We start from the raw sequence: 27,212 nt of genomic DNA on the forward strand, positions 1-27,212 counted from the left end.
TAACACTTGACCCCTTTGCACCCCTTGCTGTGGTTACCTCAGAAAGACAAGGACATGCATGATTAACCTCTGGGTGCCCTACATCTCTTTACTCGGGGTCTGGTATAAGGTAATGCTCAATAAATCTTTCATAAAATGAATTTGAGTTAGAGGTGCAATAAATCCTGCTATGCAGCTTTCATTGGTAATAACTGACTTCTCACCTGCTGTAAATTTTTCAGAAGAATGTCATGATGTTATAAATATTATAGTTCTGTAGTATTGTTTTAACACTACATCTACTTACTGAAGGCTACCTTTGTTCTTTATTTTGCATCATTCAATTCAGTTTTGTAGTTAAGTCCACACATCTCCAGCTGTGTCTCAGAAGTCTGATCAGTTTTTCCCCAAAATCTCAAGTCAAACTGAGTAGAGGAAATGAGAACATATTTCTAATATGTCCCAGCAGTATGTAAATGATATTTCCATCAACATTTGCTAGTATTGCTGCAATAATATTAGTTTTATATTCTGGCCCCACCAGTGATTTCATATGTGCACCTATTTCGGCCATGTCTTTCTCCAGCATACTTCTCTTGATTTGTGCTTGGTTTGGTTGGCTTTTGGTTCAGAGCAGGAAAAGAGCCTGGCCTCTGATTTGATCTCACCTTCTAGTGGCTGCTGGTCAATTTCCATCTTCCAGGCTTCTCAGCACTTGCCCAGGCTTGTGCCCCTCTCTCACGGGTTGACTGGGGTGAGAACTATGTTGGCCTCCCTCCCTCCGACTTACTGAAGAGCACATGCTCCTGGAGTATGGAGCCTGTCACGCTTCTTTTGGAGTCCTTCATCTTCTCCCAACGCACCAGCACTGAGCACAGAGGCTCCGTGAGGGTTGCTGATGTCCCCATCTACCCAGGCCTTGCAATGATTTTTGAAGCTAAAGTATACCACAGTTACAGTGTAGATGGGTTTTTTTCTTCCTCTGCATGTGAGGGAACATGCAAAGTTATCTAGAGTTAAATACAAACTGTATAATAAAATGAAATCATTAAGCCGGAGATTTAGCTCACTGGTTCTGCTGCCTGCCTCACAAGTGCCAGGTCCGGAGTTCAATCCCTAGTACCAAAAACAAACAAACAAACAAACAAACAAACAAACAAACAAATAAATAAAATAATAAAAGGAATCATTAAGAAGTCTGTACCAAACCTAAAAGTTACCATAGTAGTAAGATTAATATGATGTTCCTACAGTGGCTTATAGAAATTGTAATCCATCTCCTGGGTTAATCAACGTCCTGTCTTGCCAGAGGGAGAGACAGTATAAAAATTTTGTCAAGTAGAGCGATTTGTAATTCTCATTTCTTGGGTCGGGGATTTGGCTCAGAGGTTCTGGCACCTGCCTCGCAAGCCCAAGGGCCCAAGTTTGACCCCTGGTACCCCCCCCCAAAAAAATCTGTAGTTGTAATTCTCGTTTCTAAAACTGCCACAGTTCTAAAGATAGTGTTCACTCTTCAGTTAAAATTTTGGATAGATTTGGCAAATATGACAGTCTTTAGAAGATAGAAGGTGATGAAATAAAAATCCCTTATTTTGGCAAATGATTCTAGCAACATAGGTATAATGAAGTTTTCTGTGATCTTTAAGAGATTTCATAGTTCCATTTTTTTTCCTTAAATTCTTTTATTGGTATAGTTTAGGTATGCAATACATTTACATTTATCATTGGAGACTTGTACCTTTGCGTGATGTATCTTGGTTTTATCTTTTCCCCATTGCACTGTTCAGAGTTCCATTTTAAAAGGGGAGCCTTCCATTTGAATTGTCTTCCTGTGTTTATGGAAATTATTTTTACAAAGTAGCACCCGATACTTGCTTGTGACGAATGTGTCTGGTGATCAGTGGTGTTGACAGAAACTGGAGACTTGAGGGCTATAGATTTAGCTTTCCCAAGTAACTTGGGCGTCTTAGGGAGTTTGAAAGGAAGAGAACATTCAACTAAACATGCAAGTGAAAAACATAATTTTGGGTGGTTTCTTTAGTAATTACTTGGATAACAGTAATACTAACCCTTCTAGAGTGCTATCAGCCAGGCACTCTTCTAAATGATTTATGTATTTTATGTAATCCTCGTAAAAACCCTACGAGGTAGGCACTGCTTCATCTCCCATTGTATTTATGAAGAAACAGGTACAGAGGGGTTAAACTGCTTAGGCGAGGGGACCAGCTGATATGTGGTAAAGCCAGCTTTAAACCCAGCATTTGAGCTTTGCTTCTGCATCTTCATCTTCATGTTCTGCCTCTGAAGCTCCAGGTGCAACTCTGCAGCATGGTTTTTAGTTAAGGTTTGCTTGCTAGATTCTGAGGGTACATTTAGCAATTTTTAAATTTAATATTTATGCAAGTTTTGTGTTAAGCATTTTTTCCCCAAAAATCTAAATAAAGCTGGTAATGATAAATACTGCATAAACCCAACAGATTCCTGCATCTTACTCCAGACCTACGGAATTAGAATCAGGGAGAGAGATGAATAAAGATGGAGAATGGGTGGATAGCATGGTGAAATCTCCGGTATCTAGAGAGCAGAGCTGGGTGCCTTGGCATGTGTCTGTGATTTGAGACTCTCAGGCGCTGTGGCAGGTGGCTATAGGTTGAAGGCCAACCTGTATAGTTTATGAGACCTTGTCTCAAAACCTAACAAGGGGCTGGAGATCCTGAGCACTCGCCTAGTATGCTTTAGGCTGTGGATTCAATCCCAGTGCCACAAAACACAAAAACAGAACTCAGTGCAGTTAGGGACACAGCCACAGCTGGGGAGGGGCTTTCTGGCTTCTTAAATAGCAACGCATTGGCAGAGGAGTCTGAGCTGTCGGAGATGTATGGTGGACACATCAGAGCTTCCAAGATGGTCACGGAATCTTTTATTATGGCCTCTCATTTTCAGTGGTAGAACTTTTGCCTTTGTTCTGATTCCTTTTGATTTCCTTTTACAAATCAGGACTCGTGTCGCCATGAGCTTTGTAAATACCAACCAGTGGGAAGGGCAGCTTCCCTTGTCCATACAAGGTGTGGGTGTCACCACAGCTGTTGGAGTGGAAGAGGGTTATCATTTATTTAGCACACCGGTGGTTGCCAGGGCTATGCTTAATGACTTTCTGTGTTTTTTAAATCTGTGTTTTTAGTGATTCTTATGTATATCTTGACTATTTTTATCATCTTCATCTTAGCTTCTTATGTGGAATTCCAGAATTAAGAGGAGCCTGGGTGTTTTTGAAGTACCCAGATATAGAATGGTTATCAGAATATTTTTATCTTTACATTTTGTTCATAGCTGTTTGGTCATTGTTGTGAAAGTAACATGACTATTTTCACAGTGAGATGATTTCTATAGAAATATCTACATTAGGAGGGGCCGAGCAAAATAAGATGGAAGCAAAATAAGAACAAAGAGACACATACTCTCCGTGTAGTCACAAAGGAGTAATGTGCACAGTCACATGTCCTTCTTCCTGCCCTCAGGAGTACAGAGCTGAACCACTCACCTGTATTACAAAGGCTGCCAGGGTTTGGGAGATACTTAAGAAATGAATAAGACTTGTGAAAGACAGAGAAAATAAGCTTCATCAGAGAAAAATCTTTGACTTTGAGAAGATAATTAATCCTACCAAAACTAAATCACAGGTTATACAATCCTATATTTTAATTTAGCTCTTGGTCTATTTATGGAAAAGAAGTATACTAATCATCTTTATTTTGGGTAAGATGACATAAGATTCACTTATTTAGAAGTGATTCTTGAGGTTCTGTCAAGAGCTAAACTTTCCCCTTCTGACATTATTAGTTTTTTTCCTACCAATGACTGTTTGAGAATTAAATTCATGTTAGCTCAATGACATTTAGGATGCCAATCATGATGCAGTTGAGAATTTTTTTATAAATGCTGAAAGAGCAGATGTACCGAAGAAAAATCTGTCCTAAACTTTGAAGCTCTAGGCCAAATTAAGGCTGTCTCTTTGGAGGACTCAATCAGAGTGGCTAGTCTTCGTCCCTATGTCCTCACAGGGCATTGCCTCTGGCTTTCATGGTGCTCACGAGGCTTACAGACCAGTGTCTCATTCCAAACTCCTATACCAAGGAGGTTGTTCACATAAAAATTGTTGAAGAGTATTTAAAAGCATTTAGTTTGTATCACCTACAAGCCATATGAAATGACAACTATGAAACTATAGCTCGTGGCCAGAGACTGTTGTAACTTGGGACACATTTCTTGATCCTTTAAGGAAGCTGGAAATCCAGATGGTTTATGGATCTTGATACATTGTTCAACTTAAAGCTGAATGAATAGCATACAGGTCAGAACAGAATATTCCTACCGGAAGCATTTATAAACATTAAGCGTTAATAGGGAGCTGCCATGTTATTTAAAGAAAAAGTAACTTACAGGACCTCTTTCATTTTTGTGTACGTCTTTCAGAAAATGTGATTATTTACCAAATATCCTTAGTGTTCCACTTAGTTGAGCTTGTATTAGAAATAAAACATGCTTTTATGAGATTGCATAAAACATGAATTTCTCAGGAGAAGAAATTGAAGAGTCCTTGTTCCTCTTTTTCTCAAAAGTTAAAAATAAGCTTAGAATTTCAAATGAAAATTTGAAAATCTAGATTTCAAATATTCAAAATTGGCCTGCAGAATGAATTAGTGTTGTGTTTAGTGGAACTTCATTATGAATTATACTTTTCAAAGTCTGTTTAATCTTTTAAGACATAGTTAGAGCAAGAATGGGTAAAACAAAGAAATTTTGATCTCAGAAACTTTATACATTTCTACCATCTGTGTCTTTTCAATTCTTAGTAATAATTTAAAGACAAATGTCTCTGTCTTGTTTTTCTTTTTTCACTCTTTTGAGATAAAAGATAATTTGCCAGATGTTACTTTACAATGTTCTGTAGACCTGAAAATTTACTCTGTGTTTCAGGCACTGTGTGCAAGTTTAAATTATGTCAAGTGTAATGAATAACCTCAAGAACACAGCATTTAAAAACACGTTCACAAACAGCCACAACAGAGAGTGTGAGTTAGATGCTGAAAGTTGCTAACTGCAATTTCATATATGAATCAGATATTACCAATGGTTCCCAGTCATAATGAACAGTATTGCAATATTTGTTGAAAGATGAACACGGGATTATATATGATGGCTTGTGCCTGTGGTGCGCATGTTTCTGTGTTTTCCGTTTAAAAAAAAACTCATTAAGTTTATTGGTGTGTTTTAGGTATACAGTATGCTGACATTCATCATTGGGAATCTGTGCCTTTACACGATGTATCTTGGTTCTTATTTTTCCCCCATCCCCTGCCCTCCCTTCAACACCTTCACCCCTCCCTGTTTACAAAGACTTTGTTTCCATTTTTCCCTTTTCTCATATTTATTCCTTTCCTTTCCCCTCCCTCTCTTACTTTCCCTTCTCCTTTGGACCTTATCTTCCTACTTCACATTATCTATTCTACATTTTGATCCTTATGTACACTTTTAGTTTTTCACTCCAGAGAAACTATTTGGTATTTATACAAGTGTGTCCTATTTATTTCACTTTAAGAGTAGTTTTCCTCTAAGACAAAGATGTTAATGTGGATTTTTTTCTTTCTAAACTAAAGCCTTCAGTATTCACATTTCATCATAGTGTTGGTGCTTTGCAGTGAGTAAGTGGGTTTGGGGTGTAGGTTGGCACTTGGTCTCTAAAAGGTTCATCATCCCTGGGTCCTATGCCTTTAGCTGAAGGAAGGGAAAGTATTTTGGTGAAATCTATATTAAAAAAAAAATAGGGCTGGGGATTTAGCTCTGTGGTTCCGTTGCTTGCTTTGCAAGCGCAAGGTCCCAAGTTCAATCCCCAGTATCATAAATAAATAAAAATAATAAATACTTGGGTTGTTATCTTAATGACATAGCAATTAATCATTTGAATTTGTGCAATATCTGGTTGATGGTAATGTTTCTGTTTTTACAGGGCAGTAGAGGAGAAGTAGGACCAGCAGGATCCCCAGGCCTACCGGGTAAACTGGTAAGTAAGGCGTCCGAACTCCAGGAGCTCATTTGCTTTCTACCAAACAGAATACATTTTTAAAGCTAATCAAGGAGAGAAAAACAATTTGCAAAAATTCATTAAATCGGTTCCATTTGCTTTCTGTTGTTATAGGAATGTGTGTAGATGTAAATGTGGAGGTAGGATGTCCTTGGAGGGTACTTTAATCCCTGTGGTTTGTAGTGTTCATTTTATAACTGAGAGAAACATGCAGTGCCACGTTTGGCCTCTGGCCCTTCTTGGAGTGGAGAAGGGCTGAGAGTGAGTGCTGCCTTTTGCCTTTTGCACAGCTGTTGTTTACCCAGCAATAGAAGCTGTGATAACCCTGGGGAGCTTGACTGAGTCTGCTGCAGGGCAGGATTGCAAAGGAAAGCTAAGCTTGGGGAGGGAGAACAGGCTTCCAGAGGGGACTTAGAAAGGCCCGCTGGGGAAGCCTAGCTAAACTGACCACAGTACATTTGCCCTCGCCGTGAGCCCCCGTGCCAAGGCCACGGAGGCCCAGTCTGCTTGCGAGCTTTCAGTATGGCAGAGAGTGACTCCGGGGACTTTGTCTGTTTTCCAGGGACCTCATGGTAGCCCTGGCCTCCCTGGCTTGCCTGGGCCTCCTGGACTTCCTGGAATGAAAGGTGACAGGGTAAGATAGCGCTCCCTGAAATGTCTTTTCTGAAAGGATAATTATTGAGAAATCAAGCTTCCTTTTAGCCCATTGAGCACTTTTCCTAGACTTTATTACAGAGAGCTTTGGGGAAAGGTATGTTAAATTACTGAGCATTGACAATAAGGAGCAAAAGATGTAATAATTCATCAGAAGGGACAAAGTAAATGGTGAGAAAAGTAAAAATTTCATTTGCAGTCATGCTAGGTAGCTTTAAATTTTCATTCTTCTTCGTGATATCTGATGTGGTTGTGAGGAGGGATGCACAGGTTATGAGATTACTGAGACAATTGTGAGTTTGTCCAGATCTTCCCAATTCTTTTAGGAAACTTGTTAGGAATCCTTTGTGAGAAGACACATTATCTCCTATCACACTGACCATACTGTGCTCATCCATCAGCTCAATGACAGGAATTGGTTCACTTGAAGTGATACAAAGAGCTCAAAATACTAAAAAAGTACCACACTTCGTTCATTACAGGGTGTATTCGGTGAACCGGGTCCGAAGGGTGAACAGGTAAGTCGTATTAATTGGTCCGTGTGGAATGCGGCTTTTGTTCCCTACCCCTTCTCCGGAAGGGGCTGGCTGGTTTATGAGGGCCATTGAAATGCGGAAGGCTCCCAGTGTCCTTCAGCGTTCTTGGTAGTGAAACCTAGATTTGGGTTCGGTGTGCATCCTCATCTTCTGTGTCAATAAGCTGGAGGCAATGATAGCTCTGCCTCCTAACCGCATTGTCTGTCCCTCCTGTAAGAGCATGGCCCCATCCTTCTGGTTGACCACACTGATTCCTTCGTGTCTGATGGAGTCTTCTGTAACTGTATCATAGTGTTTTAACTTTTTGTGGATCAAGACCTCAGCAAATAACCTGTGCATACCAATCAGACACAGCCTTTCCCCTGGGTTCCTTTTTCTACCGTAGCAGACCTCTTTCAGTGGTTACCTAAGAACAAAATTGGTGGATATAGTCATTAATTTTACCAAGTTAAATGCACTTAATAGCTAAAACCCAACCTCACCTTCTGGTCTCTACGTAGGCTGCGATTTCGTCTGAGCTAGCCAGCCATATTGCACTCATTGAGACCATTTTGTATTGTTGCGTGGTACTGGGAGCATTGTGGGTGCTCACGAATGCTTATCAATATTGACTGGTCAAACTAGACCTGTGAGACTAAGAAACTAAAAATGTGGCCTTTCATCTTACTTTTTAGGGTGCCTCTGGTGAAGAAGGTGAAGCAGGAGAAAGGGGAGACCTTGTAAGACATTTTTCTGGTTAATGAGGGAATGTTGTCAATTTCAAAGTGTATTAGAAATGTATCTAAGTCAGTATTTTCTTTTTTTTTCACCACCTTCTTTAAAGGCTAAGATGTTTCTTCTCTAAGCTGACAAAGGACTTCCAAGATTATAGCCAAGATTAAGGGAAGCGGGGAAGAATTACCCCACAATTGCTAGACCAAACTTTAAAGTTTTAGAGAATTCCCTATAGATGGTGAATTTTCTTACAGCCTTCCACCTAGACATTTAAGGTGATTCTTGTAGGAGAATAGAAAGTCTGTGAATAGTGCTATCATCAAGGCAAAATTGAGGGTTTACTGTAGTTAGCAATCTGTGGTTCACAAATGTGACCAAGGACTGTCTCTGTCCTGTGAAACCCTAGAAGTGACCACCATCTCCAGAGAGTCATACTGCTAAATCTCCTGGAAAGCAGTCAGAATGAGGGCAGGTCATCATTACTGCTAAAACTGTCTTGGTCTGCTAGCTCACCACTATGGTTTTGACACAAAATGATGTGACAGAACGTGGAAACTTATGTTTCAGTTCCTTGAGCCTGGGTGTTAGATTTCTCAGGAATTAGCTTTAGAGGGCTTTACGCAGGAAAATTCTGGTAATTTTCCCCCCAGGTTTTTGGGATTTAGAGTAAATATAAATGTGATATCTGAATTGGACAAAACTTCCCAGATTTTCTCTTGGGCTGGTTCATTTTGTGGACTAAGAGAATGTTTGAAATCATTCTGTTTTGTAGTGGAGATTAGCTGAAGCTGTAACATTGAGCTGAACTCAACCTAGAATTAATGGTGGGAGATTTTAAATTTATTTTTTTAAGCCTAAAAGCATGCAAATTTTGTTCAGTAGGCTTTTGGGGATAAACTGTAAAATATTGTTTGAATTACAAACAAGTTTTAAGAGTCATTTAAATGTGTTTGGGTTTCAAAACACAATGCTATTTTATTATCTTTTGACTGGTACAGCTTAATTCTGCCTAGCATTTTAGATCTGGATAGAAACTTGAAGAACTCAGTTTTAACCTTGCTATTTACCAGACCATTTAGCCAAAGGCTGGGAGGTTACCTAGGTCACATAAGGTCACAGAACAAAGTAAAAGAATGGGGACTAAAGTCCAAATTTGAGTCTAATGTTTTTCTGCAGTGCCAAGGTTAATCTGTTCATGGTATTCTATATTTCAACAGCATAGTATTTTTAGGAAACTATCAAGTATGAATATATTATTCTAATATAATTTTGTTTTATTGATGTAGGGAGATATAGGATTACCTGGCCCAAAGGGATCTGTGAGTATAATGGATAGTAATGGTATAAAAAATTAAAAATATCAATGAAGCTGAAGAAAATGTAATGCTTTGCTTTATGAAATAATTCTATAAAATTCAATTCTTAAAGGACTTACCTTTAGGGAAATAAATGTCTAAATTTATTATTTAGGTAATGGATTAATCCAATAGGAAAAAAAATCACAATTGAATAAATGAATCTACCTTTTGAACTAACAACTCTGAAGGGAGTTTTTCATGTTGTAAATGGTTCAATGAATATTACATGATAATACTCGAATTTCCTCCCCAAATGACTCATTTTTTAAAAACTGACTTGTGCTTTATGGTGAGAACGATATAACTGAATTTCATTGGCAGTTATATTATTGCAAAATATTTCAGTAATTTTCTTCATATCCTGTATGTTCTAATAGAGGAAGATAGTGACATAATGCATAAGAACACATGATAGAAAATTATTAGAATTTAGAAAATACAATTTTGCTCAATTTTGTCATTGCACAGCAACTCAGCTGATGTCCTTGGAGATTAGATGTATTCAGAATTGCAGATCTGCTTCATAGGAAACCTGAAGTGACTTTCCAGTTTGAAAGGAATGTTCATCTAATATAATTCAAAATTTAAGAAAATAGGAGAAAGACGAAGCTCAGATCTGAATCTCAACACCACTACCACCAGCTTCTAGTTAATTTCCAAGTCTTTCCTGTTTCTAAAATAGTCCCCACTCCTTTGTCTCCATCCAAGAAATTAGCCTCAGAGCCCATGTAATCTAAACAAAAAGATAAACCCTCTGTGCAATCTTCCTTCCCTCAGAGCCCTTCAAGAATAACATTTTACAGAATAAAGCTGGATTGTTAGCAAGGTGTACAGAGCTTCAGAAGAGGAAGAGTTCTTCGCTTCACCCATCCTCTCTCCCATGTATACTTCCTCCTTTGCACTTTTAAAAAAAACATTGAATTTATCGGTACATTTTAGGTATACAGTACAGTTAGATTCATCATTGGGATCTTGTACCTTCACATGATGTGTCTTGGTTCTTATTTTTTCCCCATTCCCCTGGCCTCCCTTCACACCCTCCACCCTCTCCTGTTTACAAAGACATTGTTTCCATGTTTTTCCTTTTCTCATATTTTTCTTTTCCCCCTTTTACCTTTCCCCTATTCCTCCCACTTCCCCTACTCTTTTAGACCTTTTCTTGCTATTACACAATTATACATTTGGATCCTTATTTGCACTTTTAGTTTTTCACACCAGAGAAAATACTCGGTATTTACATGTGTGTCTTATTAGTTTCACTTAAGAGTATGGCTTTAAGAGAATGGCCTTAACCATTTAACTGTAAATATCTCTAGTTTTTTATTCTTTATGGCTGAGTAGTACTCCATTTTGTAAAAAACAAACAAACAAACAAACATCTTCTTTATCCAGTCTCTAGTTGATGGGCAATTGGGCTGTTTCCAAGTTTTAGCTATTACAAACTGTGCCGCTATAAACATGGGTGAGCATATATCACTGTGGTATGATTCTTTTAATTCTTTTTGGGAAGATACCCTGCAGAGGGATAGCTGGCTTAAATGGAACCTCTATTCCTAGTTGTGTGAGGTATCCCCATGTTGATTTCCACAGTGCTTGCACCAGTCTTCATTCCACCAACAATGGAGAAGGGTTCCTTTCTCCCCACAACTCCACCAGCATTTATTATTGGTTGATTTCTTGATAGCAGCCATTCTTTCTGGGTTGAGGTGGAATCTCAGTGTTGTTTTCATCTGCTTCTCTCGCATGATCAGTGATACTGAACATTTTTTCATGTTTATTTGCTGCTTTTACTTGTTTGTCTGAGAGATGTCTGTTCATTTCTGATGCCCATTTTTGAACTGGGTCTTTATATTGGGTGGGTCTGATTTTTTTCAGTTCTTTATGTATTCTGGAGAGTAGACCTTTGCCTGAGGAGCAGCTGGTAAACCTTTTCCCCCACGTTGCAGGTTGTCTCTTAGCTCTTTGGTGGTTTCTCTTGCAATGCAGAAGCTTTTTAAAAAGATGAGATCCCAATTGTCGATTCTTTGTGCTGGTTCCTGTGCTACTGAGGATTTGTTCATAAAGTCTTTTCCTATGCCAATATCTTTATGAGTTCTACCTAACTTATCTTCCAGCAAGTTTAGTGTTTCTGTTTTAATATTCAGATCTTTAATCCACTTCAATTTTAGTTTAGTGCATGGTGAAAGATAGGGATCTAGTTTTAATCTTTGGCAAGTTGAAATCCAGTTTTTCCAACACCATTTATTAAAGAGGCTATCTTTCCTCCAGTGAGGTTGGTTGGCTCCTTTGTCAAAGATGAAGTAGCTGAATATATCTGGTGTTGTTTCTGCATCTTCTAATCTATTCCATTGATCCTTGGGTCTGTTATTTGTTGGTACCATGCTGTTTTTATTACAGTGGCTTTCTAGTATAGTTTCAAGTTGGGGATTGTGATACTCCCTGCCATGTCTCTGTTGCCTAGAATTGCCTTTGCTATTCTAGGTCTCTTCTGATTCCAAATGAATTTTTGTATTTTTTTTTCTCTAGTTCAGTAAAATATACTGTTGGAATTTCAATCAGGATTGCATTGAATCTGTGTAGCAGTTTTGGGAGTATGGCCATTTTTATTATATTGGTTTTTCCTACCCAGGAACGGGGGATGCCTTTCCATTTTCTTACATCCTCTTTGATCTCTTATTTTCCAGAGTGTTGTAGTTCTCAATGTAGAGGTCTTTTGCTTCCTTCATTAGATTGATTCCTAGATATTTCATTTTTGGGATGCTACTATGAAAGGGATTGTTTCCCTAATTTCTCTCTCAGTGAGCCTGTTCTTTGTGTACAAGAAGGCTATTGAGTTTTGAGTGTTGACCTTGTATCCAGCTGCTGTACTGGATGTGCCATGCTATTTAACACTTTTTCTGTTCTCTTCTCTGGAACACACTTCCTCTCTCCTTAGAATAGCTACATCCTCCATGAGCATTTGGATGCCCGCTCAGCCTTCCTTTCTGCAGGAGGACCTGTCCAGACTAGTACAATGCCTGGAGCTTAGCCTTTAGGTGCTCTACTGAAACAGATATTATCACATCGTATTAATTCACCTGCCTCCAAACACTGTTTCAAATAGCATTTTATGCCTTAGAATCTTTGAAAGAAAATGATCAGTACTGAACAAAAGAGCGAACCCATGGTAATAGAAATCCTCTTTCACTATCTAGAAATACACAGTACTATTATAAAAGAAGAAAACTGATCACAATGCAGTGATTGTCATAAGTTAACTGCTCTCTAATCTGGATATAATATTAGGAACCAGCCTTTAATTCATTGCTTTCCCCCTGCTCTGCCTTATGGACCCTGCACTGGAGATACTGATGAAGTTGAACTGTACTACACAGAGGAAATAGTTAATACCACACAGAGTCTCTCTCCTCATTGATTCCAACACACATTTGTTCAGTAGGAGATGCAGCCTGATTTCTATTTCAGTGCGCTGCTCCTTAACTGAGGAATTCTTTTCCAAAGACCCAAGGGCCTTTCTGACATCTGACCATATCTGTCCTTGATAAATCCATCAAAAATTTCCTGTCCCTTACTCTAATGATATTTCGGCTATTGCCAGCAAGAGAGTACACCCTGATTTGGTCTCCTTCAGTGTCTGACAGTTCTGTAGCACCCTTCTGGGTTCGCTGTGGCTTCTCTTTGTTGCTTTGTTGTTACGGTTCTTTGCCGTGGGCATCTCACGGTCCTGGAGCCTTCCATAGCATATCTTCTGCTCTCCTGTTCTTGCTGACACTGTCTTTCAGGAAGTCTTTTAGGCCATGATTTCCTCACAGAAGCAGTTTTAGTAAGTTGACTTTGACGAATAGCAGTTCTTTGGCATGAAGTTAGGGAAGCTGTCTTTCCTCTTTGCACAAGGAAAGCTCATGTGCAGGATTAAGGAGCTTTATGAACATTCATGTCTGGAACACTAGCATTCCCTTGCTGCCTCCTGTCCTTTTATCAGCTCAGACTTCCTCTGAACGACAGTACCCTGTGACTCCTCTAACACGGATTCCACCAGAGGAACTGAACGAATTTGAGTTTCCCCCAAATGGAATTCATTTAGACTCTTTTTACAGCATTATGCAGATGGGGATCCTTTTAAATACTTTTAATAGTCTGCTTTCAGAAAAAAACAAAACAAAACAAAACAAAACAAAAACCCCTCAAACTTGTATATGCTTTGGTATGGAGAAAACCATTTATTTTAAACTTATTTTTAGTGTTTAGAAACTTAACTTCCTTAATACTTTCTGAAAAAATAAAATTTCATAGCAAAATAATAAGAGAATAACAATACTCTGTAACATTATCTTCAAAGTAGTTGCTCTGAGTACAAGACATGAACAAAGAAGGTTCTCTTACAAAGAAACAAACAGATAATAGCACAAAACTTTCTTTTCGGTGAACTAAGAAAACTAGGCTTATTACTTTGGTAAACTATGAATGTGCCCTTTTTGACCCAGTGTTTTAAATGCAGCATTTTAAATGTGTCATTGTAAGTGCATTCATTTAATTTACCTTAGTATTTTATAACTCTTGGATATACTTACTGCTGTCAACTTCACCATTCAAATGTTATAGAGGCCAAATAGCTTGTTTTCTTGGAACAATCTGTGTTTTATTGTGCATTTCCCACAGAATGTCATGCAAGGGCTTGTGTTAATAGTAACAGGAACACCGCTTGTGTCTAGCCCTCGTTTCACAGTGGGTAACCTTGTTCCAGGTGGGTAACCCTGGGGAGCCTGGCTTGAGAGGCCCTGAAGGAATTCGGGGGCTTCCTGGAGTGGAAGGACCTAGAGGACTGCCTGGACCCCGGGGTGTGCAGGGAGAGCAGGGCGCCACCGGGCTGCCTGGGGCCCAGGGCCCTCCGGTGAGTGGGTTCCCTTGCAGTGGGGCTTGCTGGCCACGGCTCCTCAGCTCTTGTGAAGAGCCTGTGGGTTTACTGTTTAACAGTGTCCTCTTTGTGGGTCCCTGCATAAACCGCCTGTTTCTTTCCTGTCCCAGGGCAGAGCGCCGACAGATCAGCACATTAAGCAGGTTTGCATGAGGGTCATGCAAGGTAAGTAAATCACAGTGATTTAACTTTTCCACCATCAACTCTTGGTTCTTAGATTGTATTCTTGTAAGCATGCAAGGGTAAATCACAGTGGCTTTTTGTGCTTTAAGAGTGGTGAATAATGTTAATGCCAATTCTGTTTTATCCAATTATTTCCACCCGCAATAGTTTATAGTCTCAAAGTAAAATATAGCCTTGATGTGTGAGCCCACTTTCTTTTATCCCTTCCTCCCTTCCTTTTTTTTTTCCTTCCCAGGCAGGGGATAATGTATTAAAAACCGTGCACGTGCATGTGCACACATGCACACACGCACACACACATGCACACACACACACTCCACACTCTTTTTTTTTGGAGCACAAAATTCTCTGGCATCTCTCCCACCTCAAGTTTTGACCTCCGAATGTGTATCTAGCGTTGGCCCTAAGATTTCTCTCTGAAAAAGCTAAATGACAGATTCCATGCTCATAAGAAGCAGAAGGACATTGTTTTTACTCATGAACTACATATGGATATGGCAATGACTAATATTTTCCAAAACGGTAATATATTTCACACATGTAAATTTTTATCTAAATTCTGCTGTAGTGATGACAACTATTATCTGTTTCAGAAGTGGTCTACTTCTGAAACCACACAGAACAATGAAGAAGCACAAAAGTATCCTCTGAGGAGATCCTATATAACATTTAGAACCTAACAACAGAAATTTATCTTGTTCTGGTGGAGATAAATCTGTCCTGAAGAAGCTCTCTTCATTTCTATGCTCTCCAGATAGTCTAGTTTGTCAGAAATACTGGTAGAGTTTTCTAGACTCAAGCAGGAATGAAATGAGGACTTCTGTATTTGAAAATCAATATTGATCTCATTACATATCTTGAAAATCTATTTTAGTTTTAAACATTAATAGTTTTAAACATCTAGAAAATTATGATTTTTCCTCATTATATATCTTAAAAATCGATTTTAGTTTTAAACATTAGTAGTATTAAACATCTAGAAAATTATGATTTTTTTGCTTAAATAAGGCAAATTCACATTTAAATAATTAAAAAAACTTGGCTGGAAGATTATTTCCAATTCATTATTCTCCTTTATCCTAGAGCTTTAAACAATATTATACTAAAATATTTCCCTTAGAGTATTTTAATTGTTTTCTATGGCTTTAGTGGGTAGTTCTAAATCTATTTAGTGATTCCTGGAAAAGCCCAGTTATTAGTTTTTAAGACAGACTGTGGCCATTCTCAAGAAACAGGTTATTTTTAACGATTGTTGTCTTTTCCAAGCATGAAAAGACCATGAAGGGGGATTTCTAAGAAACCACAAATCTTCATGGCATTTCGGGTTATATAATACTGTAAATCTGAGAAGGCTTTTGGCCTTGAGACTAGACCTCAAGTGGGGTCTCGGCACTGATCCTGCGTGATGTCCTTGGCAGCATTCCCTTCGCCGTGAGGGAACTCATCTTCCTTTCTGTCCTGGGTCTGCAGATAGCCAGCTAGGATTCAGGTGACAAACTGCGCCTTCCAACGCCACCTCATCCCAGAGACTTGCTGTTGTAGCCCCTCTCCCCTCACTGTCCATGACCAGATATACCCAGGGAGGGCAAAGAAAGCAGCACCGCAGAAGTTTGTGGGTAGAAAGCCCAGGGAAAGTGTGTGGCTTTCTCCATCTCTTCCCCCAGCCTGGAAGCTCTGGCGACACAGTAGCAAAGAAAGCCACTTGGCAAACCTCTCTCTGTGTTCTAATCCCTCTCTGGGTTGTTGTGTCTGTTATCTTTCAGAGCATTTTGCAGAGATGGCTGCCAGTCTCAAGCGTCCGGACTCGGGTGCCTCTGGTCTCCCTGGCAGGCCTGGTCCCCCCGGGCCCCCTGGGCCCCCTGGAGAGAATGGTTTCCCGGGTCAGATGGGCACTCGAGGCCTCCCAGGCATTAAGGGTCCCCCAGGTGCTCTTGGTTTGAGGGGACCTAAAGGTAAGCTATTCTGTCCAGGTGTAAAGAAAACCACACTCCGCCTTTTTTCAGATGTGTAATCCACATGCAAGCTCAAGAAATTCACATTTTACTGATCTCTGAATATCCTGGTAGATAAGAAAGATACATTGAAAGGATTTGAAACTCTTGTAGAATTCTCTGCTGATTCTGATTATCCCCCAACATCAGGCGAAAACACTCGAATTAAACAACCCAAGCTTTTAATCCTGATCTTGCTCAATTATACTCTGCCTCATTCATAGTTCAAAATAAACCTTATGGGAGATCATTTGTTTCGAGGACCCTAAGGTCATTGTTGAGCTTTTCTAAAATGGCAGCTATCCTTCGAATGTTTGTATCCTACTTAAACTAACAAGCATCATTTGTGGGACATAAGAAAAACTGTATCATGAACTGGAGCTGCCTCCTTTTAAACAGTAGCATTAAGGGCCGGGGATTTAGCTCAGTGGTGTTGCCACCTGCCTGGAAGGCACAGGGTCTTGAGTTCCATCCCTGGTACCAAACAAACACACACACACACACAAACATAAAAAGGGGCATTGGATATGTACCTTTGAGGGAGTATTTTCAACTTTGAATTGCAGTCTAACTTTGTTCCTCAAATACGAGTTTGGTTTTCTGCTTTTATTTAAAGCAAGATTGCATCCAGTATTTTGCTGAAAAACAGGTGTGTGCGTGTGTAAGGGATCCCGCAAGACTAGCAGAACTAGTTGCCCCTGCTGGCAGTTGCTAGTTGCGGTGAGTATGTCAGCTTGGGGTGTATGTGCCTTGGATGATTTATGGAGGATAAAACAAAGTGAATTTCTAACCCATAATGAGTTCCTGACAGCTCTCTGGGGGAGCTTCAGAGAGACATGGCATCAAAACCAAGAAAGGGACGTTTTTATTTTAATGCAGTGGTGCTCCAATTAGGGATAAATATTATGGTGTGAGTGGTCAGAGGGCAGGCAGGCTGCCTTTTCGGATTATAAATGAATTGCTGATGCATTTGGCTGACTCCATTCTCAGCTGGAACAATGTATTTAATTACTTTTTTTGGCAGGTGCAGAGCTGCATGTTAAAAAATGAGCTCTAATTGGGGGTTCTTGTAAGGCTGGCACAATTTCAAAGCTTTCAGAGGCTGGACAAATGACAGAGCTGAGAGTACTGGACATTTTCTCTGAGAAGAATCACGTACCTGTTCATCATTGCCCTGCTTTTGGCTCTGAGTTAGGAACCTGTGTCTTAGGGGACTCCTGTGGGTGGTCCTCATCCTCCTGCAGATCAGTCCTAAGAAATTCTAGTTGATTTCGTTGGACCCATAGCCCATAGGGGGCAGCATCTCTGCAGAGCAAAGTTTTGAGAGGTCTTGGGAGGAAGGACCCTATTAGGGTCGCAGATTCTCTGCCCCATGCCTGCGAGGCCCAGTGGGCTGGTTTAACAGGCCCGCGGGTGATCCTCGTTAAGTTAAACCTTGGTCCGGAGCAATCAGTTGCCATTTTCCTACTGAAAGTGCTCTCCTTGTAGGGGCTACAGAAACCACAGCCCGGTTTTCGTGGGCTAAGAGGAAGTCTCCGTGTTTGGAGCAGAGTTTAACTTTGAGTCAGTAACACAACTGTCCTTCAACAAATGAAAATGTCCTTGTCACGTGCTATGTTGGAGCAATCTGTCCAGAGCTGTCTCGCTCAACCTTGACTGCACACTGGAATCACCGGAGGAGCTCAAAAACTGCCCACGTCTGGGGCCTATTTCCAGAGATTCTGATTTAATTGGCCTGGGCATTGGGATTTTAAAGCACTCCCCAGCTTGAGAGCCACTGAGAACAAAGGCGAGTTGTCTGGGAAGCTTTCTGGAAGGTCTTAGGCCCAGTGCATCGGGACTAGGTTGGACTGCTTTGCCCGGCTGAACAGGAGCAATTCATTTGAAAATAAGAAAAGTGTGTTTGTATGTTTGGGACCTGGAAAATGTCTCCAGCCTGGAGCTCATGTGCCAAGCACAGCTGGGTAATAATGCATTTCTCCCTCATTTTTCTTCCTGTGTTCATGACATAGTGTGTTGGTTTAGTCTTTTTCTCTAAATGCCTTTTTGTTCCCCAGCTCCTCATCCCTTTTTGTCATGGAATTCCTTCACAGGAGTATCTTCGTTTACTTTTACTTCTGAAATTTGAGGTGGAGACAGGGAGAAGCTATCAGATTTTCTTAATCATTCAATGCTGTTAACACATTTGGAAATGCACAATTCTAGGTAATTCTAGGTTATGACTTTCTTATCCCAGTACATACACGAGTAGTAATATTTATTAAGAGAGATGCAGTTTTCTGCCGTCCAAAGTTTTGCAGCTCAAATTTTCCACTGGAAAAAAGATACTCTACCATTTCGAAGCTTTAAATCTTCAGCCAGTTAGAGCTTTATTTTAGTAGTAATGCATTATTTTTCCTTATATGTAGTAAGGAAGGGGTATTATGCATTTTGTTCTACCACATAGGCACTTTTGGGTCTTTCTTCAGAGAAATTGTTACATAAATAAGAAACCACTTTTGTTATTAATGCTTTTAACAGTTCAGGCTCTGTCAAAGTCACTGGTTCCTCTTGTACCTTGAAAAACACAGCGGGGCACGTCAGTAAGGGCTTATAAAAATACGCCTTTCGTCATAGTCGAAGGTTAGATCCCACGTGTGGTGATCCTGTTTTTCACTGGCCTGTCTGTGCACTCTTACCCAGCCTGTAGCGTCAAGGCCCACCCACACCTACCGCCTTTTTTAAACACACGCACAGTGGGACAGACAGCCACCCTGCCTTGTACTCCACATTTGTGTTGCATTGGTCTCGCGTGCCGTAAATATTATTTTTAAACATTCAGTTTGGATGAATTTTAAGTTCCTTAGAATGAGGCTGTATAGTTTTAGATATTTTAGTGTGAGTCACAGAGATGTGCCAGTATGTAAATGAAGGTTTGAGAAAACACTCATGTTGCAACTGTGACTAACACCTTTTTCAGTATTAATCTGCTCATAGGAAGAGAGCGTCAATTACGGCTTGCCAGTAAATGAAATAGATAGCAACTGGGAGCAATGAGAGTTTTCACCGTTCAAAATGAGCTGCTTTGCCACACAAAGTATATTTTCCTTTATATCCGAGATTAAGCTCTTTTAAAAAAAAGTTGTTTTTTTTTTTTTTTTTAATTTCTGGGGGATTTGAGACAGCTCTTACTGTGTAGCTCAGGCTGGACTTGAACTTGCCTTAGTTTTGCAGGTGTTGGTATTTGTGCCCCACCAGACCTGGCTGTCTTCATGCGCTTGTGTGGACTTTGTGTGGGCTAACGGAGGCAGACCTCTCGCCCAGAGAGACTCACAGTCAGGACGTGAAGTAGCGCAGTCTGGTGATGGAACCAGGTGCGCTGGTTCGCTGGGGAGCATCTGTCTACCGTGCGCTCTGACGCAGGGGCCATCCGGACTTTATTTTTCTATGACCTAGAGTCAAAAGAACCTCTCAAGACAGCAGTCTTGCTAGGGCAACTTTTTTTTCCTTTCCAGTTCTTTCCATTTTGTTGCAGAGTGCACGACTGCATTCTTTCTTTTTTCCATTCATTAATTGTACTGGTACATTTTAGGTGTACAATGTAATTCCATTCATCATTGGGAATTTGTACCTTTACATAATCTATCTTGGTTCTTCTTCCTCTGCCCTCCCTTCAACCCCTCCACCCTTCCCTATTTACAAAGACTGTTTCCGTTTTTTCATTTTCTCCTATTAATTCTATTCCCTTTTCTTACCCCTCCCACCTCCTCTTCACCTTTGCACCGTTTCTTCCTTTTTTATTGCCTCTTATACATTTTGATCCTTATTTACACTTTCAGTGTTTCACACCAGAGAAACTGGTACTTAAATATGTGTGTCCTCTTTATGTCACTAAAGTGTATGGCCTCAGTGTGCATCCACTTAGCTATAAATGTCTCTAGTTTCTTGTTCCTTATAGCTGAGGAGTACTCCATTTTATATTTTAAAAAACCCACATCTTCTTTATCGAGTCTCCAGTTAAAGGGCAACTGGGCTGTTTCCAAGTAGTATCTATTACAAACTACGCCACTATAAACGTGGGTGAGCATATATTACTGTGGTATGATTCTTTTAATTCTGTTGGGAAGATACCCAGCAGGGGAATAGTGGTGTCAAATGGGACTTCTAATCCTAGTTGTTTGAGGTATCTCCATATTGATTTCCACAGTGGTTGCACCAGTCTATACTCTTACCAAAAATAGAGAAGTTTTCCATTTTCTCTACAGCCCTGTCAGCATTTGTTATTGGTTGATTTCTTGATAGCACCCATTCTTCCTGGGGTGAGGTGGAATCTCAAATCCAAAGCTCATACAAAGGAGGAAATTATAAAGTTCGGAAACAGAAATCAATGCAATAGAGACTAAGAATGACACAAAAAAAATCAATTAAGCAAAGGAGTTGGTTCTTCAAAAGAATAAACAAACTTGACAAACCCTTAGCCACCCTTATCCAAAAATAAAAAGGAAGAAAAGGCCCAAATTTATGCAGTTAGGAACAAAAAGGGTGAAATTACATTGGACTCAGCACCAAGCCAGAGGTTCATCAATATCTACTTTGAGAACCTTTATACCAATAAGATGGAAAACACAGAAGAAATGGTCAGACTTCTAGATACAGGTGAATTACCAAAGGTGAATGAAAACCTGAAAATTCTAAACAACCCAATATCAATCAATGAAATTGGAAATGTAATAAAAAAACTTACCAATGAAGAAAAGTCCGGGTCCTGGTGGCTTCACTGCTGAATTCTACACGACACTTAGGGACTATTGCCACTGCTGTTTAAACTCTTGAGTGAAACAGGGCAACATTTTATTTTATTTTTTTTTCATTGAGTTTACTGGTACTCTTTAGGTATACAGTGCAGTTACAGTCATCATTCGGATCTTGTACCTTTACATGATGTTTCTTGGTTCTTCTTTTTCCCCATTCCCTGCCCTCCCACCGCCACCTCCACCCTTCCACATTTACAGACTTTGTTTCCATTTTTTCCTTCTCTCATATTTTTTTCTTTTCATAGGGCAACATTTGAAAGTTGGTATAATTTCATGCTACAATGTGTAATTAAGTTTAACTTTCACTCCCAGTATGAAAGCTCCACTTGATTTGTAATCTTCACCCCATATCTTCAGAATATGCGGCACATTTGGAGATTGTCTTTTTATTGCCAGCCTCCAGAATTTCAGTGATGACATTGAAATTGCTAAATTAACAAGAAGGCTTGAGCTGTTAGTTTCATGACACTAGTTGTCATATCTTCTAATAGAGTGAGGCCATTTGATGATGAATGAAAAATAAAAACTAGCGCATGTGAATGAGTACAAGTGCAGCTCTGTAGCCTTACACACATAGAATTCATGTAAGGTTAAATTGTTGTGAAAACATAGTTGATTCATCATAAAAGCATTCACAAGAGGCGTACTCACAGCAAAATAAACTACGTTGACTTTAAACATTTACTTCCTAATCAGTTTTTCAGTATTTGGCTACCGTACAGATGATTGTACTGGTATTCTTCTTATTTTCCTTGTGCACCTGACCTTGTATTTTAAATCATAACAAACTTGACTCAAGATGGAAGAAGACTGGACTGATATTCAATGTGTGGAAGAAATGATTCCATGCGGAGCTTGTTGTGAGGTGTCTGTGTGTCTTTTTAACAGTGTCGTGGAACAATAGTAGAAGAACGGTATGGTGCGTGTCATTTAGGGTCAGTTAAATAAAGTATTCAGGCATGTTTTGAATGAGGCCAGGTTTCCGGATTGGTCTCTGCAGGGGCCGGGGTAATCATGCAGCTTTGTTCTGTGGCTGCTGGACCCCATGCTCCGTTGACTGCCTTGCGATTTCTTGAAGTACACATGCTTGGTTGTAATCCAAAACATGTCCCTCAGAAATAATGAGTCAGTAGCGGAGGGCATGCGGACCCCACACTTTAAATTTTTCAAAATCATTAATTTATTCTTGGCAATTCTCAATTTACATTGCTCAAAAATGTATAAATGTATAAAAGCTATTTGTGAAAAGTTTTTCTCCTACCTCTGTCTCCTGTCTGTGATTCTCTATCCTCTCTGCCATGTAATTACAGTTAGTTTTCCTTCAAATCCTTACAAGTGATGATATATAAGGATGCGTGAATATGTGCTTTTCTCTCCATCCTTTTATAAACAGAATCATATTTTACCTTAGCAAGTGATCTGGTCCTTGTTTTTTTCACTTAATAATATATCCTGGGGATCATTCCAAAGAGCTGCCCAGCTTTTCTTCACAGCTGTATAGCATTCCATTCTGTGGAAGTAACATAATGTTTAATTTAGATTTTTTTTTTTTTTGCAGTCCTGGGGATTGAACCCAGGACTTTTGCACTGAGCTGTATTCCCTAGCCTTGAGTATTTTTAAATTTTGACACAGGATCTTGCTCAATTGTCCAGGATGGGCTTCAACTTCAGCTATTACACAAAGCTCTGTGAAAACAGTATATGTTTCATTTTTGTACACAGTGCCAACCTATTCTCTGCCTCTACTTCTGTCCCTATTTCTGTTGCTGTGATAAATTTCTAAAAGTAGAATTGCTGAGCACAGTGGAGCTTCTGTTTGTAATTTGATAGCTGCTGTCAAATCTCCCTCCAAGGAGCCGGTGCCACTGTACACGCTCAGTGGCAACGTGCACTGCCCTGTTGTTCTACGTGCTTGCTAAACCTTTGTCTCATTTAACTTTGGAACTTTCGCTGGTCTTTTAGGTTAAAGTAGCATCTCTGTGCTTTGGCAAAGTTGCATTTATTTGTGTTGTGAAAGTGAATTCAGGGATCTTTTCATATATTTAGGGGACATTTTCATTTTAGCTTTGTGTAATTTGCTCTTTTTTTATTGTGTCATTGGCCTTTCTATACTGATTTTAGGAACTCTCCATATTTTGAATCATACCAGGAAGGCCAGCTCAAATCTGAAGTTCTAAAATTTGTCTTTTTTGTTTTCTTCTGGTTTCTCAATACTGGCTGTATTTGTAGTTCATCCTGGAATGCAGTATGAGGCATTCAGGTCTTGATCTGGTGTTTTTTCCAACTGATTGCCCACTTTCTCACCACCATTTTATTGAATGGGATTTCCCGTTTTAAGACATCACCTTTAATAGAAAGTGAATTTCCCCATGTATTAGGGCAGGGTTCAGGCTTCCTGTCCTGGTCTTCCCATGGAGTGGTGTCACACCGTTTAATTGTTTAATATCTGGCAGGATTAATCACCTCCTCATTGCTTTTCTGTGGTCTTTAGTTATTCTGGCTTTTGTGTTTTTCTGTACAAAGTCCAGAATTACCTTCTCTGGTTATAAGCATGTGTTTATGTTTTTACTCGGATCATCACAAAAGCGTAGGGGAAGGTGACCAGTTTTTATGATGATGTCATTTACTTACAGAACGTTTTCCGAGTCTTTCTGTATCCTTTAGAAATGTTCACCTTTTCATAGCAGCCTTACATACTTCGTGTTGAGCTCACTCTTCCTTTTTTTAGCAGTTTAATGCCGTCGGCGCCTTTGCCCCCATGGCTTATAACTGGTTGTTGTTGGTGTTACATGGTTAGCCTTTCTACGTATTAATTTTGTGTCCTGGTAGCTTACCGAATTCTCTTCTCCTGTGCGGTAACTGAGTTGATTTTCTAGAGTTTGGAAATTAATGCCCCTGTCACCTGGAAATAGGGTTGGTTTTAACTCCTCTTGCCAAATGATGCAGTTGACTGGGGTCGGGCTGCTTTTTGTTTTCCTGTGAGCATTATGCTACCTTTTGGGTTGACACTCATTTTACCATGTTAAGACTGCGGTTATTGATTTTTAATTTATCGATTGCTTTATTAAGTATGTTTTCTATTTTATGAGTTACCTATAGTACCTATAACATACCTAGAATGTCTATACTGTTTTATGAAATATTTTAAATGTAATATTTTATGAAGTATTGATAGCTATGATCATCTGATTTTCACCCATGCAATCTGTTCATAGGATGAACCTGATTTTTACCTTGTTATATTTTTTCTGTAATCTAGCTTGAGGTAATTCCCTAACTTTTGGTTTCTGAATTTTGTCTTTGCTTAGCATTTAAGAATAAAGAAGTTCAAGGGCCCGGGATATAGCTCAGTGGTTCTGCCGCCTGCCTTGCAAGCGGAAGGTCCTGAGTTTGATCCCTGGTACCCCGTCCCCCCAATATATATATAAATAAGATAAGCTTATTTTATAGACATATGGAAAAATAACATTTCTTTTATGAAACGCAGGTGAGATGGGAGAAAAGGGAGCACGCGGCCCTCCAGGAAGAGGTCCCAAGGGTTTGCCCGGAGTACCAGGCCTCCCAGGTACGTGCGATGCGTGGGGGACAAGTGGAGGGACTGACAGGAAGTGCGCAGTCTGACGCGGGTAACGTTTTCCAAGCATTAACTTGGGCTCCTCGACTGATTATAGTGGCTGACATAGCTTTTCCAAGATCAGCTTTAATGAACAGCTAAATGATTTGTAAGTCATGTCTATTTGCTTTGCAAGAAAATAGATGTCAGGGCTTGAAATATTAATTCCATCAGAAGATGCTATAAGAATAGTGTCAAGGTCCGGCCACACACAGCCTGCCTACTTGCTGTAAAAATCCGAATGGATGAAGCTGAGTCCGTTCTGACCCGGGGGACAGCTCCCGGGGTTGTGGTTGTGATTGTGGCCGTGGTTCTGTTGCCGTTTGAATCTGCAGCCTGGTGCCTGCTAGGCAAGTGCTGTATCGCTGAGCTGCGTCTCCACCTCACTTCCCAGTCAGTAGAGCCAGTGGGGATGGAAAAACCAACTCGTGTTTTCAACAACTCACATTGTCTAGGGAGAATCTGAAATTTTATTTTAAAAGCTCCCTCTTGCAAATATCCCGATTCTCTGGAAATTCATACTGGCCCCGCCTCCAGACCCCCACCAAACCCCAGGCTTCCTACCCAGAGCCACAAGGAGCCAGGAGCAGGCGTCTCGTCCGCTGGGCGAACAGCAGCCGTCGAGCCGGCCTGTGTGGGCCCAGTTCTCACCGACCACTGTGCCACGGCCCAGGCTGGACCACACTCATCCCCTTGAGCGATGTGCAAACCCCATCCAGGCGCCCAGCAGGGCCAGTCGCCAGTGCGGGCTTCCTGCCAGAGCCTTCCCCACGGCTTGGGGAGGGGACCGCGGAGGGCTGTGAGCTGACAGGGGCTGCAGAAGGGGGAGGAAGGGAGGCCGTGCTCACTTCTGTAGTGGATTTGGGAAACTTGGTTCAGTGACATTTAGGAAGAGAAATTCCCATTTTGCAATTCTGCCAGATGCTTACATATTTAATCATGGCTGTAACTGTAGCCAAAAACATCGTTGCTTTCCAATTATCTATTTCACTGCTCCCGGGGATTGCTTTCTTATTACATTTTTTTTTTAAAAAGAAAATATGAATACATTTGGAGATAGCTCAAACACTGCCTTTCTAAAACCGTGATTCATGGGCCTGTCAAGAGGCTTTCACAAATTAATACATTTTTGTGATTGGGAAAGGAAAGAAAATTCGGTTGGAGCTGGACAGGACAGAGAAGCCTAGATTCATTGATGAGTGTTGTAAGAGAGAATAAGGAAATAGTGCTTCCTAAGTGTGATTCCTCCTCACGCAGGGCCGTGAAAGGAGGGTTGACAGCTGGTCCAATATCATCACCACAGTTTCCATGGGTTCTTGGCTCACCTCACAGGTGCTCCTCTCACGCTGACAAGTCACGTAACAGTTCCTGAACAAACAACTTGCGCTATTAGCAGCATTTTCCTTGATTGCAAACATAATATGCTTTCCGGCCATGAGCCACATTTTGCCTCCGACACAGGGACGATGTAGGAGTGTGGGGCAGAGCTGCCCTGTGGGGAGGGGTCCCCGTGCCCCTTGGCCCCACTTGGACTGGGAGGCTTTTGTTGTCTTGCTCTTTTGAGCTTTGAACTGTCCATGTGCAGCAAGAGAGGGAAGGGGGACAAACTCCCCATGGAAAGAAAATTGTCGTAGCGGGTCTTAGGTTTAAAGCTTAAATGTGATTTCAGACAGTTTGTGGACTCTCCTTGGCCAGGCTCCTCAGGCCTCCGTCCTCCCCTTTCCTTTCTTTTTTAGCCGGTCCTTGCCCTGCTTCCTGGTGCTATCTCCAGAATGATCTCTGTCCTCGCCCTGCTTCCTGCCTCTTAATTTTCCTCTCATTGACCTTCTCTTACCTTCTTCCATCTTTTCCCATTACATCTCCCTCGTCCTGCCTGCCTCCTCCTCACACCCCAACTCGCCTGATTTGCGGGGTGAGAGGGACGGCTTTCAGGGCCTTTCACGTCGAGGTACAAGTGTGGGATCGGGATTATTTTTCAGAAACATAAGCTAACTGTCAGAAGACAGTGCCAGGAGCAGAGGAGCTGGTGTGGAACCTTCCCGGCTGTCAGGGCTGCAGCCTGGGGCTCCGGCTCTTTGGCCAGTTCACACTCTCTTGTCTACACTGTGAGCTTGCTCTGCTCGCCATTTCTCAGATAAGTTCCTGATGAGAGCTTTCTGGGTCACTCCTCCCCTGGAGCTGGAACTGAGTGTTGGCTCCGCTTTCCGATATCCTGGGTTCACGTCTTGAAAATGACACTTTCTAGCAATGGGTGAGGTACTTAATTTTCCGTGCCTCAGTTTCCCCACCTGCAAAATAGTAATAATGATGCATTTCTGTGTAATTCTGAGAATTAAAGAAAATCAATCCGGGTGAAGAGCTTTGGACAGTTTTCAGCCCCAGTGGGTGCTGAGG

The 27,212-nt window shown here is 40.7% G+C and overlaps 1 protein-coding gene across 1 annotated transcript in view; it reads left to right on the plus strand.

Moving 5' to 3' along the window:
• The window catches only part of Col9a1 (collagen type IX alpha 1 chain), a 107,847-nt gene that overhangs the window by 58,948 nt on the left and 21,687 nt on the right, over positions 1-27,212 (plus strand). Inside the window, exons 28-36 of the mRNA XM_033756841.1 lie at positions 5,987-6,040; positions 6,624-6,695; positions 7,198-7,233; positions 7,926-7,970; positions 9,252-9,284; positions 14,068-14,214; positions 14,349-14,403; positions 16,185-16,373; positions 24,693-24,770. Coding sequence (XP_033612732.1) covers positions 5,987-6,040; positions 6,624-6,695; positions 7,198-7,233; positions 7,926-7,970; positions 9,252-9,284; positions 14,068-14,214; positions 14,349-14,403; positions 16,185-16,373; positions 24,693-24,770 — 709 coding nt within the window. The remainder of the gene's footprint in view (positions 1-5,986; positions 6,041-6,623; positions 6,696-7,197; positions 7,234-7,925; positions 7,971-9,251; positions 9,285-14,067; positions 14,215-14,348; positions 14,404-16,184; positions 16,374-24,692; positions 24,771-27,212) is intronic.

Source organism: Fukomys damarensis, unplaced genomic scaffold (assembly GCF_012274545.1).
Source record: "Fukomys damarensis isolate Sample0158 unplaced genomic scaffold, DMR_v1.0_HiC HiC_scaffold_27, whole genome shotgun sequence".
Taxonomy (NCBI): Eukaryota; Metazoa; Chordata; class Mammalia; order Rodentia; family Bathyergidae; genus Fukomys; species Fukomys damarensis.